General features: G+C 48.9%; 1 protein-coding gene across 1 annotated transcript in view; it reads right to left on the reverse strand.

The window, feature by feature from the left end:
• The window catches only part of TBX5 (T-box 5), a 47506-nt gene extending 31373 nt beyond the window's left edge, over nt 1–16133 (reverse strand). Inside the window, exons 1-5 of the mRNA XM_019539431.1 lie at nt 15964–16133; nt 13796–13890; nt 10654–10773; nt 9700–9847; nt 5619–5771 (exon numbers count right to left, since the gene is read on the reverse strand). Of these exons, the coding sequence (XP_019394976.1) occupies nt 5619–5771; nt 9700–9847; nt 10654–10773; nt 13796–13890; nt 15964–16110 (663 nt within the window). The 5' untranslated portion in view covers nt 16111–16133. The remainder of the gene's footprint in view (nt 1–5618; nt 5772–9699; nt 9848–10653; nt 10774–13795; nt 13891–15963) is intronic.
• Between the last annotated feature and the right edge of the window lie 594 nt (nt 16134–16727).

Genomic DNA, 16727 nt, shown 5'->3' on the forward strand with positions numbered 1-16727 from the left:
GTCCCGTGCTCAAGGCAGGATCAGCCCAGTCAAGTATTTGTCTAACCTGCTCTTGAACATTTCCAGGGATGGGAAGTCCGTAATCCCCCTAGGTAGCCTACCACCCTCATAGTCAGAAAGTTCTTCCTAATCTCCAAACCTAAGTTTCCTCTGCTGCAGTTTGAAGCCATTGCTTCTAGCACTGTCCCCAGTAGCCACTCATTTTTATGTTTCATTTTACACCTATTGTAGGTGGGGCAAGTGTTATCATGTGTTATTAAGATTTCTGAACACTTCCAATAATATGACCCTATTTATATTTGCTTGTAACTTTGCTAAACTCTGATTGTTTGTGCTGAAGTTTTCCATGCAAGGTGTCTGCTTCAGGTGGAGATTTCTGAGAATAAATCTAGGGAAAACTATAATACTTTTGCCCATGATAAAATTATGGCGGTCTTTTGAGAGAGGTTTTCATTCTCCATTGTTTGGAAGAGGTGATAGGGTAGCTTTTGTATCAGGCACCTGTTTTTAGCTATCTTCTGGGAAAATATAGCCAAATTTGGCAGTAATACGAGTTAGAAAAAAATGTAGTTTGCACCTGCTCAGTAAAGATTTCTTCAAATGCATCAGTTAAAGCTTCTGACGATAAAATCCTCACTGAGCACACTTGAGCCTTTCCAATTGCTAGTGCTGTTAGCATCATTCTCATAATGCATCTGAGAATGCTCCACCCAAGGCTACAGAGGAAAACTAATACTTTCCCTATAACTGTTGCTCCTATGGGCTATGGTGAGCTTGGGCACTACAGACCTGTGTGGAGAAAGAAGGCCAAAAACAAATCTAGAGAGAAGGAAAGAAGTAGATTAGGATGAGGGATTTGGTGACTCACTGAGCAAGAAGACTGGGATATGGGAACAGGGGGGAAGGATATGCTGGAACTAAACCATTGCATGAAGTTGGAGAGCTGGGAGCTAAGGATGTTGTCACCATACAGGGCCTGAAAGGTAGGGAGGGAAGCTTGGGACTGTCTGGACAGAAACAAAAAACAAGAATTGTTGGGAAGGGAGACAGAGGTGACAAGAAGTCAGGTTGCAGGAGAGAAGTGGGACTGGCTGGAAATGGGAAAAGAGACTGGGAAAGGAGGCAGGGGGGCAGAGTGGGAGGGTGAGGGAGGAAGAAGACTTGAAAAAGGAGCTGGGGGCAACAAATTCTTGTTCTCAATGACAGAGGTCTGTGTAGTGGATCTAGAGGTGGTACGTCCATGATTTTTTCCCACAGGACCCCTGCCTTAGGGAAGAGCACAGGATAGACTTGCTCTGGAAATAAATCATAATGAAAAAAAATTGCCTATGGAACCCTTGGATTCTATATTGTAGAAGTCAGAGAATGTGCAGTGACTAAGATCTGGGACTGCAGGAAGAAAAAGAACAGTCTCACATTTAAGGCAAAACAACACTGCCCTGGAAAATTGGATTTTATCCCTTCTTCTGCTAGAGTTCCCAAGAGATACTTGGCAAGTGACTTCAACTATATTTTTCCTGGCTAGTCAGTAACTGCATGTTCCTCATCGTCTGGGTACCCAAGTGGATACCTTTGCAGAAATTCAGGGGGCTCACTGATGAATCTAAAGTCAGTGGGAGCTATGATTTAATCACTGAGTATGATATAATGCTCTAGAAAACAGCACTCTGAAAAATCAGGTCTCTGTCATATCAGATGGGCATCCAAGATCATAATAAAATTTTGAGGGGCTTTCTGTGCTTCAGCTCCCAAACAATAAAATAAAGATATACACTGTCTTTGAAGCAGGGCTTGAACATGATGTGGTAATAAAGCATGGGGCCACACACAGAACGAGAAGGAGAAAACAGAATATTGAGTAGCTGTTCATAAACTAAGCACCGTCCATCACAAACAATGCATAAGATGGGGCTACAAGGGAAAAACAGTATGATCAAATAATTAAAGATTGTGTCAAGATTCATACGTACAATGGAGCTGATGGAAAGTCATAAAGGCACCCTAATTTGAGTGGAGTGTGCTTGACTTTGCAACCTGAATAGGATTCTTTCAACAGTGTTTTGTGATTGTGTGTGAGACATATACAGTCACTAATCATGTAACTTGTTTCTGCATTTATCTGCAATGTATGTAATACATGTGAGTACATATATTGTGTATGACTGGGTATTATTCCATTTCTATCTATCTATACACTCCAGTGTGTATACAATATTCTAGCTAGGGCTGTACTTTGAAAGACTTGGGCAATCAAGAAAGTTAAATAACTTACAAAAATAAGCATAAAACCGGATATCCTTGGGGGCGGGGGACCAGTATAAAGCCCGGGTACAGCTAAGGGAGCAGTAGGTTGTAAAAATTAATGAGAATAATTGTTGTGAATTCTTGCTGTTGAAAGCACCCTCATGAGGGCAGAACCTTAATTATTTCTGTCTATTAGGGTTCATTTCCTGGTCCTAGGCACAGAGCTAGTACCTAATAAATATGAGCTAGTAACACACAATGATTTAAACTGAAGCAAAATGGTCCTTAACTGCAAGGGAAGTTAATATTTGGGCATCAACCTGATTGCATACATCCATTGTGTAAATGGCAAGGAAATGAAATGTGCACGTGACCTATTTTAACACCTAAATATTTCTTGGAGATTTTTTTTTTATCTCCTCTGAGTCATTGACAACTGCACTGAAAATGTTACAGAAACCTTCCTCATAGCTTAACCCATGCTTTGGGGGGAAGATACAGTTTGTTTAAATATCTTTTTCAGGCCTCCTATAATATCAGGGGAAATAAGCACAAAATCCAACAGTGGGATTGCAGCTGTGCTCTTGAAATAAATCCACTGATCTGAAATCAGGCAAGTCCTTCTATAGGCAATAAGCACAAAGACTGAAAAAAATATGAGTGCCCATGGGGCCATGTTTAGGAAACATGCATAAATATAACTGTGAGTATACATACATATGTAAACTAGTATGGCGTTTATATGCACACTGTCTAGGTAGGAAGATTAGATATATCAGACTATGTTAACAAATGCAAATATTAACAAATATTGTGCTATTAAAAGATATTCTGATCAGTCAGTCAACTTCAGTCCTTTTGTGAAAAAACATATGTACATTTATACATATCCTTGCCTTTCCTTTTCACAATAATCAAAATGTTGTATAAAGCTCTCTCTGCCTCTGTCTCGCTCAGGCATGTCACACACACATAGAGCCCAAGCATGTCTCTCTCTCACACACACATACAGAGCATAAGAATATCAGAATTTCAGAACGTCAGCTATATGTGGTCTTGAATACTGGTTTTTACTTTGAAACAGCATTTGGGCAATTTGTAGACGTTGTTCCCTTTTCTGGAGGGAGATGCCATTCAGGGTAGATGATTCCATGATTTCTTTTTTTTATATATTCCTCAATGATTCTTCATTTTGGGTTCAGAACTATAGCAGCCCCCTTAATTGCTGGATTAGGGCACCTGAAAGAGACGTGTGTATGTGTGGTTGTGGGTGGGTATGTAAAGTATGTGGGTATGGGGATATGCACTTTAGGTGTGGGTGGGTATATGTAAAACTGCATAGGATGTGTGTGTCTTTTGTGACTTGTGTGTACATTTTGACAGACAGATATGTAGGTATCTATTCTTATCAGCCAGGCAGAGGTGATTTATAATAGAATATGTCCATTCCTGCCAATGTGGAGTACTTGTTTTTATGGCATGGGGAGAAAGAAGGAGGCTATTTGTTTACAAAACAGTCCTAGCTTCTACAAGGAAAGCAGTTAAATCCAGGGACCTAGAAAGCTAAGTCTGTTTACTTATAGGCAGTGTATTTAAAGTGGTTGGCTTGTCCTTTTTATTATAATAATATTATTTGCTGCGGCATTCAGAGCAGAGTTATAATTTATGGCATAGGTTGGCCCAAACTCAAATTGGATTCTGTTTGTTTGCAATTATGTCCTACCACTGCCAACAGCTCCTCTTCTAAAGGATGTGGAGGTATATTACTTTTCTTTCTCCCCCCTTATAGCAGATTGCCTCTTCTCAAGGCTATCTCTGTTGCTGGCACCTAATTAGTTAATTAATAGACCGATGAGACCAAATAAAGGGGAAAATGGCGAAGTTTTTCTGGCACTTCCTAACCACAGCTCCAGGAAAACATCCATAATTTAGCCAGAGTATTAATGTGACACTTTCTTGGTTTGAGATTAACCACGATTTCACTTGTTAAACACAGTGAAACCATTCTACACATCCCGAAGTTGTAATTAAAAGGCCTAAACCTGATTTATAAACAGTTTGTGGAGGCCTATTGTTAAAGGAATGCAATTTTTCCTTAAAATGACCTTTGCACTTTAGAAATACTGTGTGCCTCTATGTTAATATAGCTCTTTTCTGCTCCATGTATATTTTTGCATTCATAATTAAAGATGATCTGGCAAAAGTACATGGATCCCACCAAAAAATCATCCCCTCAGAGATATGTTTCCCTCTCCTCTGCCTTTCACCCTTTACACCCACTTTTCCATTCTTCTCACTCCCCTAACACTGTGCTACCGCGAAAAAAATGCATGCTATTTGCTACCCAGTCCCTGGAAAATATCCGCACGGGTTAGAAGCAGGATCACATGCGCTTAGGGAAGAAAGCTCACAGCTGGTCTAGCTGAGATCTATCTTGTATTGGAAAAGCAACTGCCAGTGTCTGACTGCCAGGTGTCGTTGCCGACCAGCCGAGCAAGGCCGTGCGGATGATGCGATCCGCATCTCGGTTATCAGGCTGCCTGTCTCTATGAGGAATGCGGGACGGGCTGGTGCGGGTATGCGTATACCTGTGTGTACGCATACGTGCAAATGCATACGCGTGCATATGTGTGCCTCATACACACCCGCCCACATGTAAATCACTGCCCCCTTCCTGGTGCACAACAACCCTGAATTATTGTTTCCCCCCCGCAACCGCCGCAGCCCCCCGCGGAGCAGGCTGCAGGGAGGAGCTGTCAGCAGGAGCCCTTCTCCAAACAAGCCCGCTGAACCGAGCCAGACTGGGTTATCGGAGACTCACTGCAAAGGGGAGCGCTGGGGCTCCCAGCTCCAGGGCCAGATTACAAGCCTTTGACTGATGAGGGGGAAGAAGATAACACCCAACTTCCTTGCTTGGTCGTCTCCTTTCTAAGCAAACCATCCTGTTTAGTTAATTCCCCCTTGGCTTCCCTTGCATCCCAACGCGAGATACTTCTGTCTGCTCCGCGGCCAAGAACAACACCCAGGGAACAAGACGGAACGACACCGCGGCGTGTCCGGGGGGGCGCTGGGGAAGGAAGTGGGGATGGAGAACTGTAAAGAAGGGAGGAGAAAAGGGAGGAGGGAAGAAATGAATGAATAAATGACGGGGGAAGGAGGGGAGTGTGAGTCTAGAGAAGGAAGAAAGGAAGCCCAGGAAGGAGGGATGTGTAAAGAAAAGCAAGCCAGCAAGACAGATGCTGGAAAAAGAGAAGGGAGGAAGGGGGAAGGAAGTGTGGCTCCCGGGGGAGCAGAAGGAAGGCGGGCGGGCTGGAGGAGCCCGGGCCGGGCCGCAGGCCGGGGCACGAGGCGCCCCCGGGGCAGGCCCTCCCTACCTTGTGGTTCTGGTAGGAGGTCACGGCGATGAAGGCGGTCTCGGGGAAGACGTGGGTGCAGAAGGCCGTGTTTTTGGAGCCGAACCCGTTGTTCTCGTCCGCCTTCACGATGTGGAGCCGGGGCTGGTATTTGTGCATGGAGTTCAGGATGATCTTGAAGAGAAGCAGACACACGGCGGGGTCAGGCCTGGAGCCCCGCTCTGCCCGCTCCCCTGCAGGCCGGGGGCGGCTTTCCTGAGCCGAGACACCTGAGGAGGCCCCAGCGGGCGGGTTTTACGAGCCGCGGCCTCCTCGTCCCACTGAACTGCGTGTGCGACCTACTGGGTCCCCGAGGGGGAAGGCGCTGGAGCCACTGCCGGAGCGCGGCGGCGGTGCTGAGGACGGCTCCCTCCGCCGCGCCGAGCGGGGCCCGCGCGCCCCACCACTGCCCGCGCGAGCAATCCGCGGCGAACCGGCCCCGCACAGCCCCGCTTTAAAGAGCCCCCGGGGGGGGCGGGGGGGTCTTGTGCCCTTTCAGAAGGCGCAGGGCCCGGCAGTCTCCCTGGTGTAATGCAGCGGCAGGATCTGGCTGCCTCGTGGTGTGTCGCAGGAAAGCCCCCCCTCCCCGTTTTGCCTGCCCCCCATGCCGCCTGCCCCGGGCGCCCTGCGCCGGAGCGGGCGCGGATCTACCGCGCGCGCGGCCTTGGCGCTGGCGGGGCCGGGGCGGACCGGGAGCTGGGCGCTTAGCCTGGGCGGCCAAACTGCGCTCGACAAGCCGATGCCATTGGCACTAGGGAGAGTGCATGTCCCTCCCGTTGTCCACACGGGGCTTGGCTGCACACGGACAGGGCTCCATTTCTGGGGCTACTTTCCTCCAGCCTTAAGCTTGTGACCCTACTTCCCTTCATCTTCGAGCTTTCTCCCGTGGCGAAGGAAGCCCCTCCTCTCCACCCTGCCCCGTCCCTGGGCACAAGCACCCGCGCGGGGCTGCCCCGCCCGCCGGGCGCGTGAAACGGCCCGTGGGCCCGTGCCCGAGGGGCGTCGTGGCCGGCTCGGCTTTGAAGCTGAGCTCTTTCTCCCAGAAAGAAATGGATCTGAAATGGATCCGTTCTTGGCTTTGCTGTTAAAGAGATCCCACAGGATCTCACAGCCGTGCCCAGGCCCGGCTGGATCGCACTGTACCAAGCAGGTCATCCCCACACGGAGAAGAGGTGGTCGAGGACAGCCCACCAGGGTCCCACCCCTCCTTTCAAAGCCTGCCCTGGGGGTCGCGACCAAGATAAAGCCGGAGACCGTCTCTTTTCAAAGCTTGGCGCTCAAGTGGGATTAATCTTTGGGGAAAGGAGGGATTTTCTCTCTCTCTCGCTCTGCCTCCCCCCTCCCTTCCCTTGTGCTCCGTGATGATAATGACTGCTAGGACATGGCGACAGGGAGACGCAGTCTGTCCCGCCAGCCCCGCGCCATCCCCGGCCCCTGGAAGTCATCTCTGCTTGCAAGCCCCTCTCATCCTGGAGGTTTAGCCAAATTGCTTTGACGTCCTGGGAAGTCGCAGACATCAACGGTGAACGATCTAATGATTTTTAATTTCATTACAGCGACTCTGGCTGAGAGTCTGCTGGTGCCGTTTCTCCTCTGAAGTCCCTATTGTTTAGCACCCCCTTAGGTTTGTTTAAAGAGACTTTTCTATAGAGCCGCCTGCTCACAGTAAGGGCATGGCTGGCCCCTGCCTTGCAAGGGCATTTCATATCCACCTCGCTCACCCCCATCCTTCCCCGGGAGCCTGTGTCCTTGGGGTGGAAGAGCTGGAGGAGGAGAGAGCTGTTTCTGGAGTCTCAGCATTCAAATGCACCCCAGGCCCCTCCCTCCCCCCCCACCCGCTCTCTGTAGTGGAGCCTGGAAAAGAATCTGGACTCCCGAAATACAGATTTCTCAACCCATTTTTCGTGTCATGAAAACCCTAAAGAAAAAGCACACGCTTGATGTTAGGGCTCGGAGGGTGCGTGCGGACGACCCTTAAGAGGAAACTGGAGTCAGACCGGGTTATAATCACACATCTACCCCATAGCTCTCTCTCCATGTTGCTTTCCCTTCATTTTTCTGCTGTTTTCCCTGGCAGACCCCGTGTCAGATCGCTGCTATTATTAGAGACCACGTGGGCAGGGATTTAATGGCCCGGCTTTGTCGTTTAAAGTCGCGTTTAGAGAAATGCTTGGGAAACGTGAAATCGAAGTGTTGAAATGAAGACGGAAAAATATGCTGTTGGGAACGGATCCTGGGGCACGGGATCCCCCCCTCCCCTAATCATGAATACACTGGCTCGGGGGAAGACTTGTCCTGGGAGATTTGGAAGACTGCTCTTGCTGGCTGCAGGATTCACACGAGCTGTTGCTTCCGCGAATGGACACGCATGAGTTTTGCCAAAATCTGTTGTGTGCCTGAAGCTCTGGGGCTGTTTAGGCCTGTAGCTGTTGTTGCACTTTGTATGGGAGCGCAGGAAACACAGTTAGGTTGTATTTCCTCGCCTTATGCCGGATTGATTTTACTGTTAACCAAATTCACTGAGGCAGCAAGCAGACTTTAAAGCTCTCAGACTCCACCTGAGGTTAAAACCAGGTAGCTAAATAGTTACTTAGTTACCTTCGGTGTATTTGGCCTGTTTTAAGAAGCCAGTCACTGCCCGTGGCCAGGGAAGGATTTGTGTGAGTAGCCCCGAGTCGGGGCAGCTGCACATCCCGCTTCCAAGAGTCTGGGGAATGAAGCTTCATTCGAGGGGGATCGGCGGCCCCACTCATCCGAGGAGGGAGTAATCGTCACCATCATCTAAACCAGGGCTAGGCAACCCCTGGCACAGGTGCCAGAGCGAGGTGCATGAAGGCATTGTGCTTGGCACACGTGGTTCAGGGTGGACAGCGGGAAAAAGGATGGGGCTGCGTTGCCCCAAGATCAGGCCCCTCGCAGCTCCCCCGCTGCCAGCCATCCGCTGGCACCGCAGCATCTTACAAGCTGAGGCTGTGGGTGTTTGGGGCCCAAAAACACTGCTGACCCCTGATCTAAACCGGTCGCATTGAAATGACCTTGGCTTCCCTGCCACTGGTACACTCCCGGCACATCCGCAGAGCCGGTAAACAGTGCGGCGTGCACACAAGTGAGGACGTGTACGTGTGTGTGTGAGAGAGTGAGAGACGGCTAATGCACGCAGGTGGAAGAGAACTGCTCGTGCTACTGCGGGTTGGACGAAGAGCAGGAGCGCACGGCGCATGCGTGTGAGGGGCACGTGTCCCTGTGTTCAGTGAGCTGGAAAGATGCGCGTGCCCGTGTGCGAGCGGGGATATGCGCTGTGTCACGTGCGAGGGGGCTGATGGTGCGCGTGCTGGTGCGGAGGGGGGAGAAGGTGCGGGAGAGGCAGAGCTGCGTGTGCCACGAGCGGCAGAGACGCGTGCTGTGGGTGCGGGAGCGCGCGCGCGTTTCCTTCACACCTCGACCCAAAACGCACCTGCCCGGCTCTCCGCTTCTCACGCTCCCCCCCGCAGCGCTGCCCCTGAACTCCCCCCAAGCCCGCAAGTTTGCATTGCTTTGGACCCTTTTCTCCCACCAATCTCACCGCACGGGCCCCGAGCAGCTGCGGGGCTGCCGCGCCTGGCGGGGAGCGGGCCGCGCCGGGATGCTGGAAATGCGCCGCTCAGCCCCCGGCCCCCTTCCATCAAGCGCTTGACTCCTGCCAGCCCCCAGCCTGCTCTCGCGTCCATTTAACTGGAGCCCTAGTCACTTTATTCCCATTCAGTTCCGGGGGGTGGTTCCCCTCCCCCATCCATGCTCTGACTTGCTATTTCATTTGACGACCAAGACTAACGAGAGCTTGCCAAGAGAGCAGCGCGGGGCCGGCCGGCGGCTGCGCACTGCGCTGGCACAGCCTTTTGTTGCAATCAGGATGCGCGGAGCTGGCAGGAGCCACGTGGGTTTCCCCCCACACCAAGCCCAGCTCAGCGCTGCCGGCACGTGAAGAGCTCCGTGCTGCTTGCCCTAAAGGCATCGGGCTACCCCGCGTGGGGAGCGGGGAACAGCCGGCGGAGTGCCCCTGCCCCCTGCTCGCCGAGGTACTTACATGTCCGAATGGGTCAAGGTGGTTGTTGGTGAGCTTGAGTTTTTGGAAAGAAACCAACTGTCTCATCCAGTGAGCCCCGGTGGCTGGTGAGTCTGGGTGCACGTACAGTCTGCCTGGCATGGCAGGCTCTGCCTTCCCCGTCACTGACCTGAACCAAAGGGACACAAAGCCAGTTTAGCCTCAGGACCCGAAGCAGGATTATACCGTACCAGCTCCGGGCATCAGCGGCCGTGCGAGGGTGTAACGCGGCGAGGACGGGCTTAGGGCGGTTGCTCCCTGTCCATGCACCTACCCACCCATCTGTGTGTCTGTCTGTGTAGCTATCAACCCATCTAGCCGTCCAGTCCTTGTCTACCCATCCCTCCCTCTGGCCATCCAAGTTCTTTCATGCATTTCCCTGGATTTGCGGAGGAAGTGTGCGCTGGACGGTCAGGTCATATTTTAGGGGAAGGAGACATTTGCAAACACAAACCGCTCTGGAAATTAATTGAGATCTTTGGCAAATTTCCCGTCGGATCTCTGCGCCTCTCTCTCTCTCTCTTTTTTCTATTTAACCCCATCCTCCCTCCTTCCTAATTAGCGGGGAGCCAAGAGAGGACCATGTGGTAACTCTTAACATTCACCAGTCCTGGCCATTTTTCTCCCCTGAACACAATTAAGTTGTTGGGCCCACCATAACCAATAATCTGGTCGTCAAACAGGATTAAAGTTAGTGTTAGCTAATTAAAATCGATTTTCTTTCCTGGTCCTCTGTTGAGGAGTCTGGCAGATTGGAACCATCTTGAGACAGTCGGTTGAACTCCTTCAAACTTTTTTCCAACTTCTTGTAGCTCTTAATAGGACACGCTGACGGCTCGACTGCATTTTACAACCCCTTTAAATTAGGTTTTGCTCACTGTCCAGGCCAGACACAAAGTTTTTTCTTCTCCCCTCCCCCTAGGCATGCGTGCATACCATTTATTATCTGCGAATTTGTATCTGTGGTCATCAGCTGGTACAATATCCATCAGCAGTATGTACTTAGTTTTTGGATTGAGTCCAGTGACCTTCACTTTGTAACTGGGGAACATACGCCTGTAAAAAAACAAATATAAATACAGAGGAAATTACAAAAGGGTTTCCAAACTCAAACATTTGCGAAGGAATTATACGAGGGGATAATTCACCCATATTAACCTACGGAGTAACAGACACACACACACCCCTCCAAAAATATACACACAGGATGAAACTTTCCCTTGATCTTGTTTGATTTTGGTGCTTCTGGGCATTGTTCCGCTGTTACAGTGCCTATCTAAAGCAAAATAGTTAATGTATGGAGAGGTGACAATAGTTACAGGATTTTGATTGCTTCTTTGCCTCTAATCATCCCAATAGTTGAACTCTTCATTCGTTTACTAAACAGCAGCATGTAATATATTCCTTACTTTACAGGAATATGAATATACTGATAGCACTCCACAAAGGACCTTACATGCCATTGTATAAAGGATGGTGTTTACTAAAATGCCGACTTTTTCATAAAAGGCATACTGTATATTCATAAATGTATATGTATGTGTGTACGTATGTATAAGCGTTGTATGTGTGATACTTGTGTGTACACATATGAACGGTTATACACACAAAAGTATACATACGCAAAAGTGACACGCTTGACCAATTCTTTGAAACCTTCAAACACACGCTTGAAGGGGAAAAAAAAGTTCAGAAATATTTTCCATTACAAGTTAGTGACCTTAAGCGTTAGTGTCATTTTAGCTTGATCTTCCAAATGTTTAAAAACGAGCTTGCGGACGTGTATTCTTTCAATTAAAAAGAGAACAGTCTAAATGTACTTATTTTTGAATGGCAGTTTCCTGCCTTTGCAATAGGAAATCAAGGCTATTTCTGAGTTCGAATTGTTTCGTGGTTTGAAAAACGAGAAGAGAGGTAGAAAATAATGAATAGTAGCAAAGATGACGTTTACTATGTTGGAGGAAAAGGGGGGGAAAGGAACCGAGCAATGAACCAGAACTATATTCAGAAATACATCAGGAACAGCGCGCGAAACAAAGTATACCACCATAAACAAGCTTTATATAAATAAGTGAATGGCCTAGTTTACGCTTTGGCGACACATGTAAACAGTAACACTCCTACTAAGACTCTTATTGTAAAGATCTTTTTTATGGTTATAGGTACGAGATGCCCATCCGCGCCTGGGCTTTAATTTTTGTTTTGACTTTTAGGCAAGACGCGTTACCTCTCTCTTCCTCCGCTCCTCTCTACAGTCCTGTCAGCTGAAAGTGAAGTGATTCCTACATATTGCAAGGAATCAAGGGGAGGATAATAACACCGCCCTGGATCCTACTTGGTCTTTTGCCTTCACCCAGTAGGATCCGGAGTTTCGTCAACTTTGCTCTCTGCAAAGAGCTCTTGCTAATGGTTCTAAAACGCTCGAGCTCAGTGTTTAAATCAGGCCTTTTTACTTGGGGAATACTCTTCTTTTAAAAGGACCCCGTCATTTCAACAGTAGATATGGTCAAAGGGAAACCAATCGTTATACAAATCTATTTATCATCCAGTGCAACGCTTTATATAGTAGATTTGTTTCTATCCACTGTATGGGGTACCACCACCGACTGCCTGGCCGGACGGAATGAAGTTTGATTCTGTGTTGTTGGTAGAGAAAATCTGATTTCACTTCGGATATTCGTCTTGAATTACTATTATTTCTATGAGTGCACACTTTCTCATCTTGTATCCAATGTAGGAAGTTACACTTACATTGTTTAATAAAAAAAATAGCAATGGAAATAATATATTTCTGTTCCCCTGGTTTTGTTGACGAGAATGGGCACAGGGCTAGATTTCGCTGAGTCTCAGTGGTTGACCCATGCCTCAAATTTGATCTTAGTGGTCCTTTGGCTAAACGGGCTTCGCGATGCCGCACTGCAGAATTACTACGGCACATGCTAGACTGCACAACCCTCTCAAAAGAGATAGTTTTAGTTTTTTCAGTGTATCAGGCCAGCTATGGCAATGGCCATAAACACACACTCGGACACGGAATAAACTTAGATTTGCAAGCCTGCATACTACTATATACATTTGCATAAATAGTAGTTCAAGAACATGTGTGCGTTTAATAGCCTGACTACGAGGAGCCTTTTGTCTCTGCCTGGGTGTGTATTGCCTGTATCTGTTCGCAGAAGCAAAGCCTGGAAACAGACGAAAAAAATTGCAGGCATTTTTCTGAAAAAAATAAGCTAAATTATCCAGGGACCTGCATGAAAGAGTATAACATTTTGGCCTACACTTTGCAACCAGCATGAGTCTGGAAAGACTCCAACGGACTGAAACTGGGATTAACGATAACACTGTCCTGGGTAAATAAGAAACCAGAAGAAACACATTTTTAAATCTATGTACTTCATTGGAGGCTTCTTTTTGTAAATCGTCCAACCCCTCTTTCTGCTCTTCTACTGAGTCTTTGGTCAAAATCATAAAAGGCTCTACAGCTTCAAATACACCATCAGCTGATTTTTAGATCCTGGCTTGCTGTTTAATTTCATTCTGTTTTGTGACAGAGCCTTGGTAACTTGTTTTATTGTCAGCAAACATTTATATTGGCTACAACCCGAAATGCTTTGTGACTGTCTCGGATTTGTGACACATAGCAATACACACGTGTCATGCAATGCACACAAGCATAGTTCTATACATTCATATGTAGATAAGGGGTGTTGTGACAGTCTCTCTCTTTCTGTCTGTCTCTCTCTATATATGTGTGTGTGTGTGTGTGTGTGTGTGTGCATATAGAGAGACCTAAAACATGCATATAGAGATAAATATGTATATACACGTAGAAGAGTTTGATTTTAATTTTTCCTCTCACATACACACATACATATGGACATATGCATGCATATGTATTCACACACGCACACACAGTATCACACGAGTATGCACACACACAGCTATACGCATGCTGCTATATACATCCCTGCATATTCCTTTCATTCCGTTTAAAAACACAGATATCCAGAAGCATCTGATCTCTCACTAAGTCCATTTCAGAATACGCGCGCCGCTGGTCTCGTTTTACTCCTACCTTCCAGCTTTGGTAATAATCATTTCGGTCCCCACTTCGTGAAATTTTAGCCACAGTTCTCGCTCGTGCAAAAACACCTTGATCCCTTCCATGCCCTGCAATGAGATCAAGACACGCCTGTGTGAGTGGAGAGCCCCGCAGCCGCTAGCGGCCTGGGCTGCCCCGCTCCAGGGCGGGAGGCACCAACTTGGCACTGCGGCACCGAGCACTTCTGCTTCGTGCAGAGCCCCCTGGCAGGACAGCGCCCGCCGGCAGCTCCCCGCCCGCCGGGGCCGGGAGGCAGGCGGAGGCCCCGGGCCCGGCCATGGCCGGGGGCTGCTGCAAACCGAGCGGCTCCGAGCTGCGCGCCGCGGGCCGGGCGCGAGCCATCGGGCCTGAGCGGAGCGGGCTTGCGAGGGGGTGGCCGTCTGCCAAGCGCTGACCCCGACCGGCGTCCTCGGGCCTCCACCCCTCCAGGCGCAGCGAAGCGGGGCCGCTTCACACCGCGGAGCCCGCTGTGGGTCCCGGGTGCTTGCAATGGGAGGGCTAGCACGGGTGGCCGGTGGCCGCAGCCAGACCCGGCGTGTCTCGACCCGCTCGACTGCAGCACGAACCGAGGATCGGGCCCCCCCGGTCTACTCCCCGGTGCAGAATCCCCTATAGACACAGACGCACGCACAGATATGCTCACACGCCTACGTACGTGTGTAGAAACGCACCATATAGACATTCATATTTGTATGCATGCACGAACACGCGCATAGGCACACGTGTGTGTCAAAAGTAATTCTGGGCATGTGATGATCTTCAAACAGACATGCCTGCTGCTTACGCTGCTCTATAGTCCGTACACAGAATATACATATACGTGCATGCCGACTAGACACACGCACATTTCGCTGGAAATGCTCCCCTGGCATTTCACGACCGTTTCAAAAGAAACTTTTCCGATTCTATATTCCCAGGAGGTGGGATGTCCCTGCCCCCCCTCGGCACGGCGGCCTGAGGAGCAATGCTAGCGGGAGCGGCTCGCGGCGGGGGGGGGCTGTGAAGCAGCCTCGCCGATCTGGGCAGGGAAAAGCCGGTATTCGCTCAAGATCGCCCTCAGAAGCGAAGAGCGGAAGGGTATTTCAGTCCCTTGCCTATTTCAGAAGAGCCTGAACGGAAGTAATAGTTTAAAAGGACAAAACAATATGCGGAGTGTACCCTAGCGCCCTGGCCTACTTTTCTCTCCCTGGGTTAGGTGCACATGGGAGCGAGCCGCAGGCAGCTGCCTGCTCCGGAGAGCCGCGGAGAGAGGCACGGCCGCCCTTTCCCAGCACAGGCTGGGAGCAGGGAGCAGGAGACAGGGCAAGGCGGTCGCTGCAGGGATGGGGTTGTGTTCCTGTACCTGTGTGTGACCGCGTGTGCACGCGAGGGCTCCGTGTGTGCGTGTGTGTTTCAACGCATACGAGTTCGTGTGCCTGCAAATCGATGGGCGTGCGTTTGTACATATGTATACGTGATCATCCATAGAGCTAGGCACAGGAATGTATGCAAACACTTAGGCATGCAACCACCTCTATGCAAACGCACACACATGTGCATGCAAATTATATAGATATATACAGACATATGTATCTGAATGCCTGTACACACACACACACACCCATAGTGGTGTGCATAAGTATTTGCATACACCCATGTGTGTAGTTATGTACATGTATTTGTATGCACACGTGTGCATTTATATCCAGACGTGTGCCTATACATATAAGCGTACATAATGTCTACAGGTCTATGTGTGTTTACATGCGTGCACGTCTTCATATACGTACTTGTTTTGTACTTACGTATATGTGCACATATCTGGGTGAATGTGTGGGTGCTTGTGTATGTGTAAGTGTATGTATTAGGTATACCTATAAATGTGTGTGTCAGTAGATGTGTGCATATATGTAAGAGTGTGTATCTGCAGGCAGAAATGTGTGTATTTACCTCCATAAATGTATGTACTTCTCTGTATGCCTCTGGGTGAATATCGGTGTTGATTATTATTATTAGCGGAGTTACAGCTTGTATAATTAGACCGTCATCATCAGTCCCATTATTAGAGCCCGGCACTAGAATTACTCGTCTATACGGCACAGCGCAATCCAGAAGGGCAGTAAGAGAAAAGGCAGAAGCGGATATTTCTCTCCTCCTTTTACCTGCTGTGTAAAAGCTGCTTGGGGAGAGGAAGGCGACTTGCTGCTGGCCCCGAGCTGAGTGTCTTGCTTGGCTTCCGACTGAAGCTCTTTCGACTCCGGATCCACGGGCGTGTTTGGAAGCCCAAAGCCTTCCTCGGTATCCGCCATGTCACGAGCTTTCTTCGCTGAATCTCCCACTGCAGGCACACACGGGAGAGAAGGGAGATAAAAGAGACGTGAGTCAAAGTTGACATTTAATAACAGTGTATGGAGGGGGCTGAGCATACAGACAAGCCGCCTCCTGGCCCAACACACCCTCTGGGAGCGACTCACCTTCAGCTGCTTGGGAATCAACTCTGGAGCCTTTAACTCTTGGGGAGAAATATGAGACTTATTATTGCATCCCGCAGGGGTGATAGATTTTTTTTTTATTGAATATAGAGATAGGAAAAAGGCTGACAACGTAGTTGAACTGCCGTCACACTAAGCTGCTGGATAAAGATTTCTTTAAGGGCCAGCGTGGATCAGAATCAGGATATATAGGGGTTTGCAAATTACCAGCTCATCTCCAAATTTTCCTCTTCTTTTAAAGCAACATTTGCAAGCTTGATAATTGCCCATGGACTTTGAGCCTTCTAACCCCGGCCCATTTCTGGCCCTCTGGCCAGCTGATGTTGCTTAAATTGATTCCCGAAGCCCTTTGCATTTTGTTCCTTCCCCTCCTCGGTTTTTTGTTTGGTTGGGGTTTTTTTTAGGACACAGCAGGAGATGCGAATGATGTAGCC

The sequence above is a fragment of the Crocodylus porosus genome, unplaced genomic scaffold, assembly GCF_001723895.1.
Source record: "Crocodylus porosus isolate Cpor-Errol unplaced genomic scaffold, CroPor_comp1, whole genome shotgun sequence".
NCBI classification, from domain to species: Eukaryota; Metazoa; Chordata; order Crocodylia; family Crocodylidae; genus Crocodylus; species Crocodylus porosus.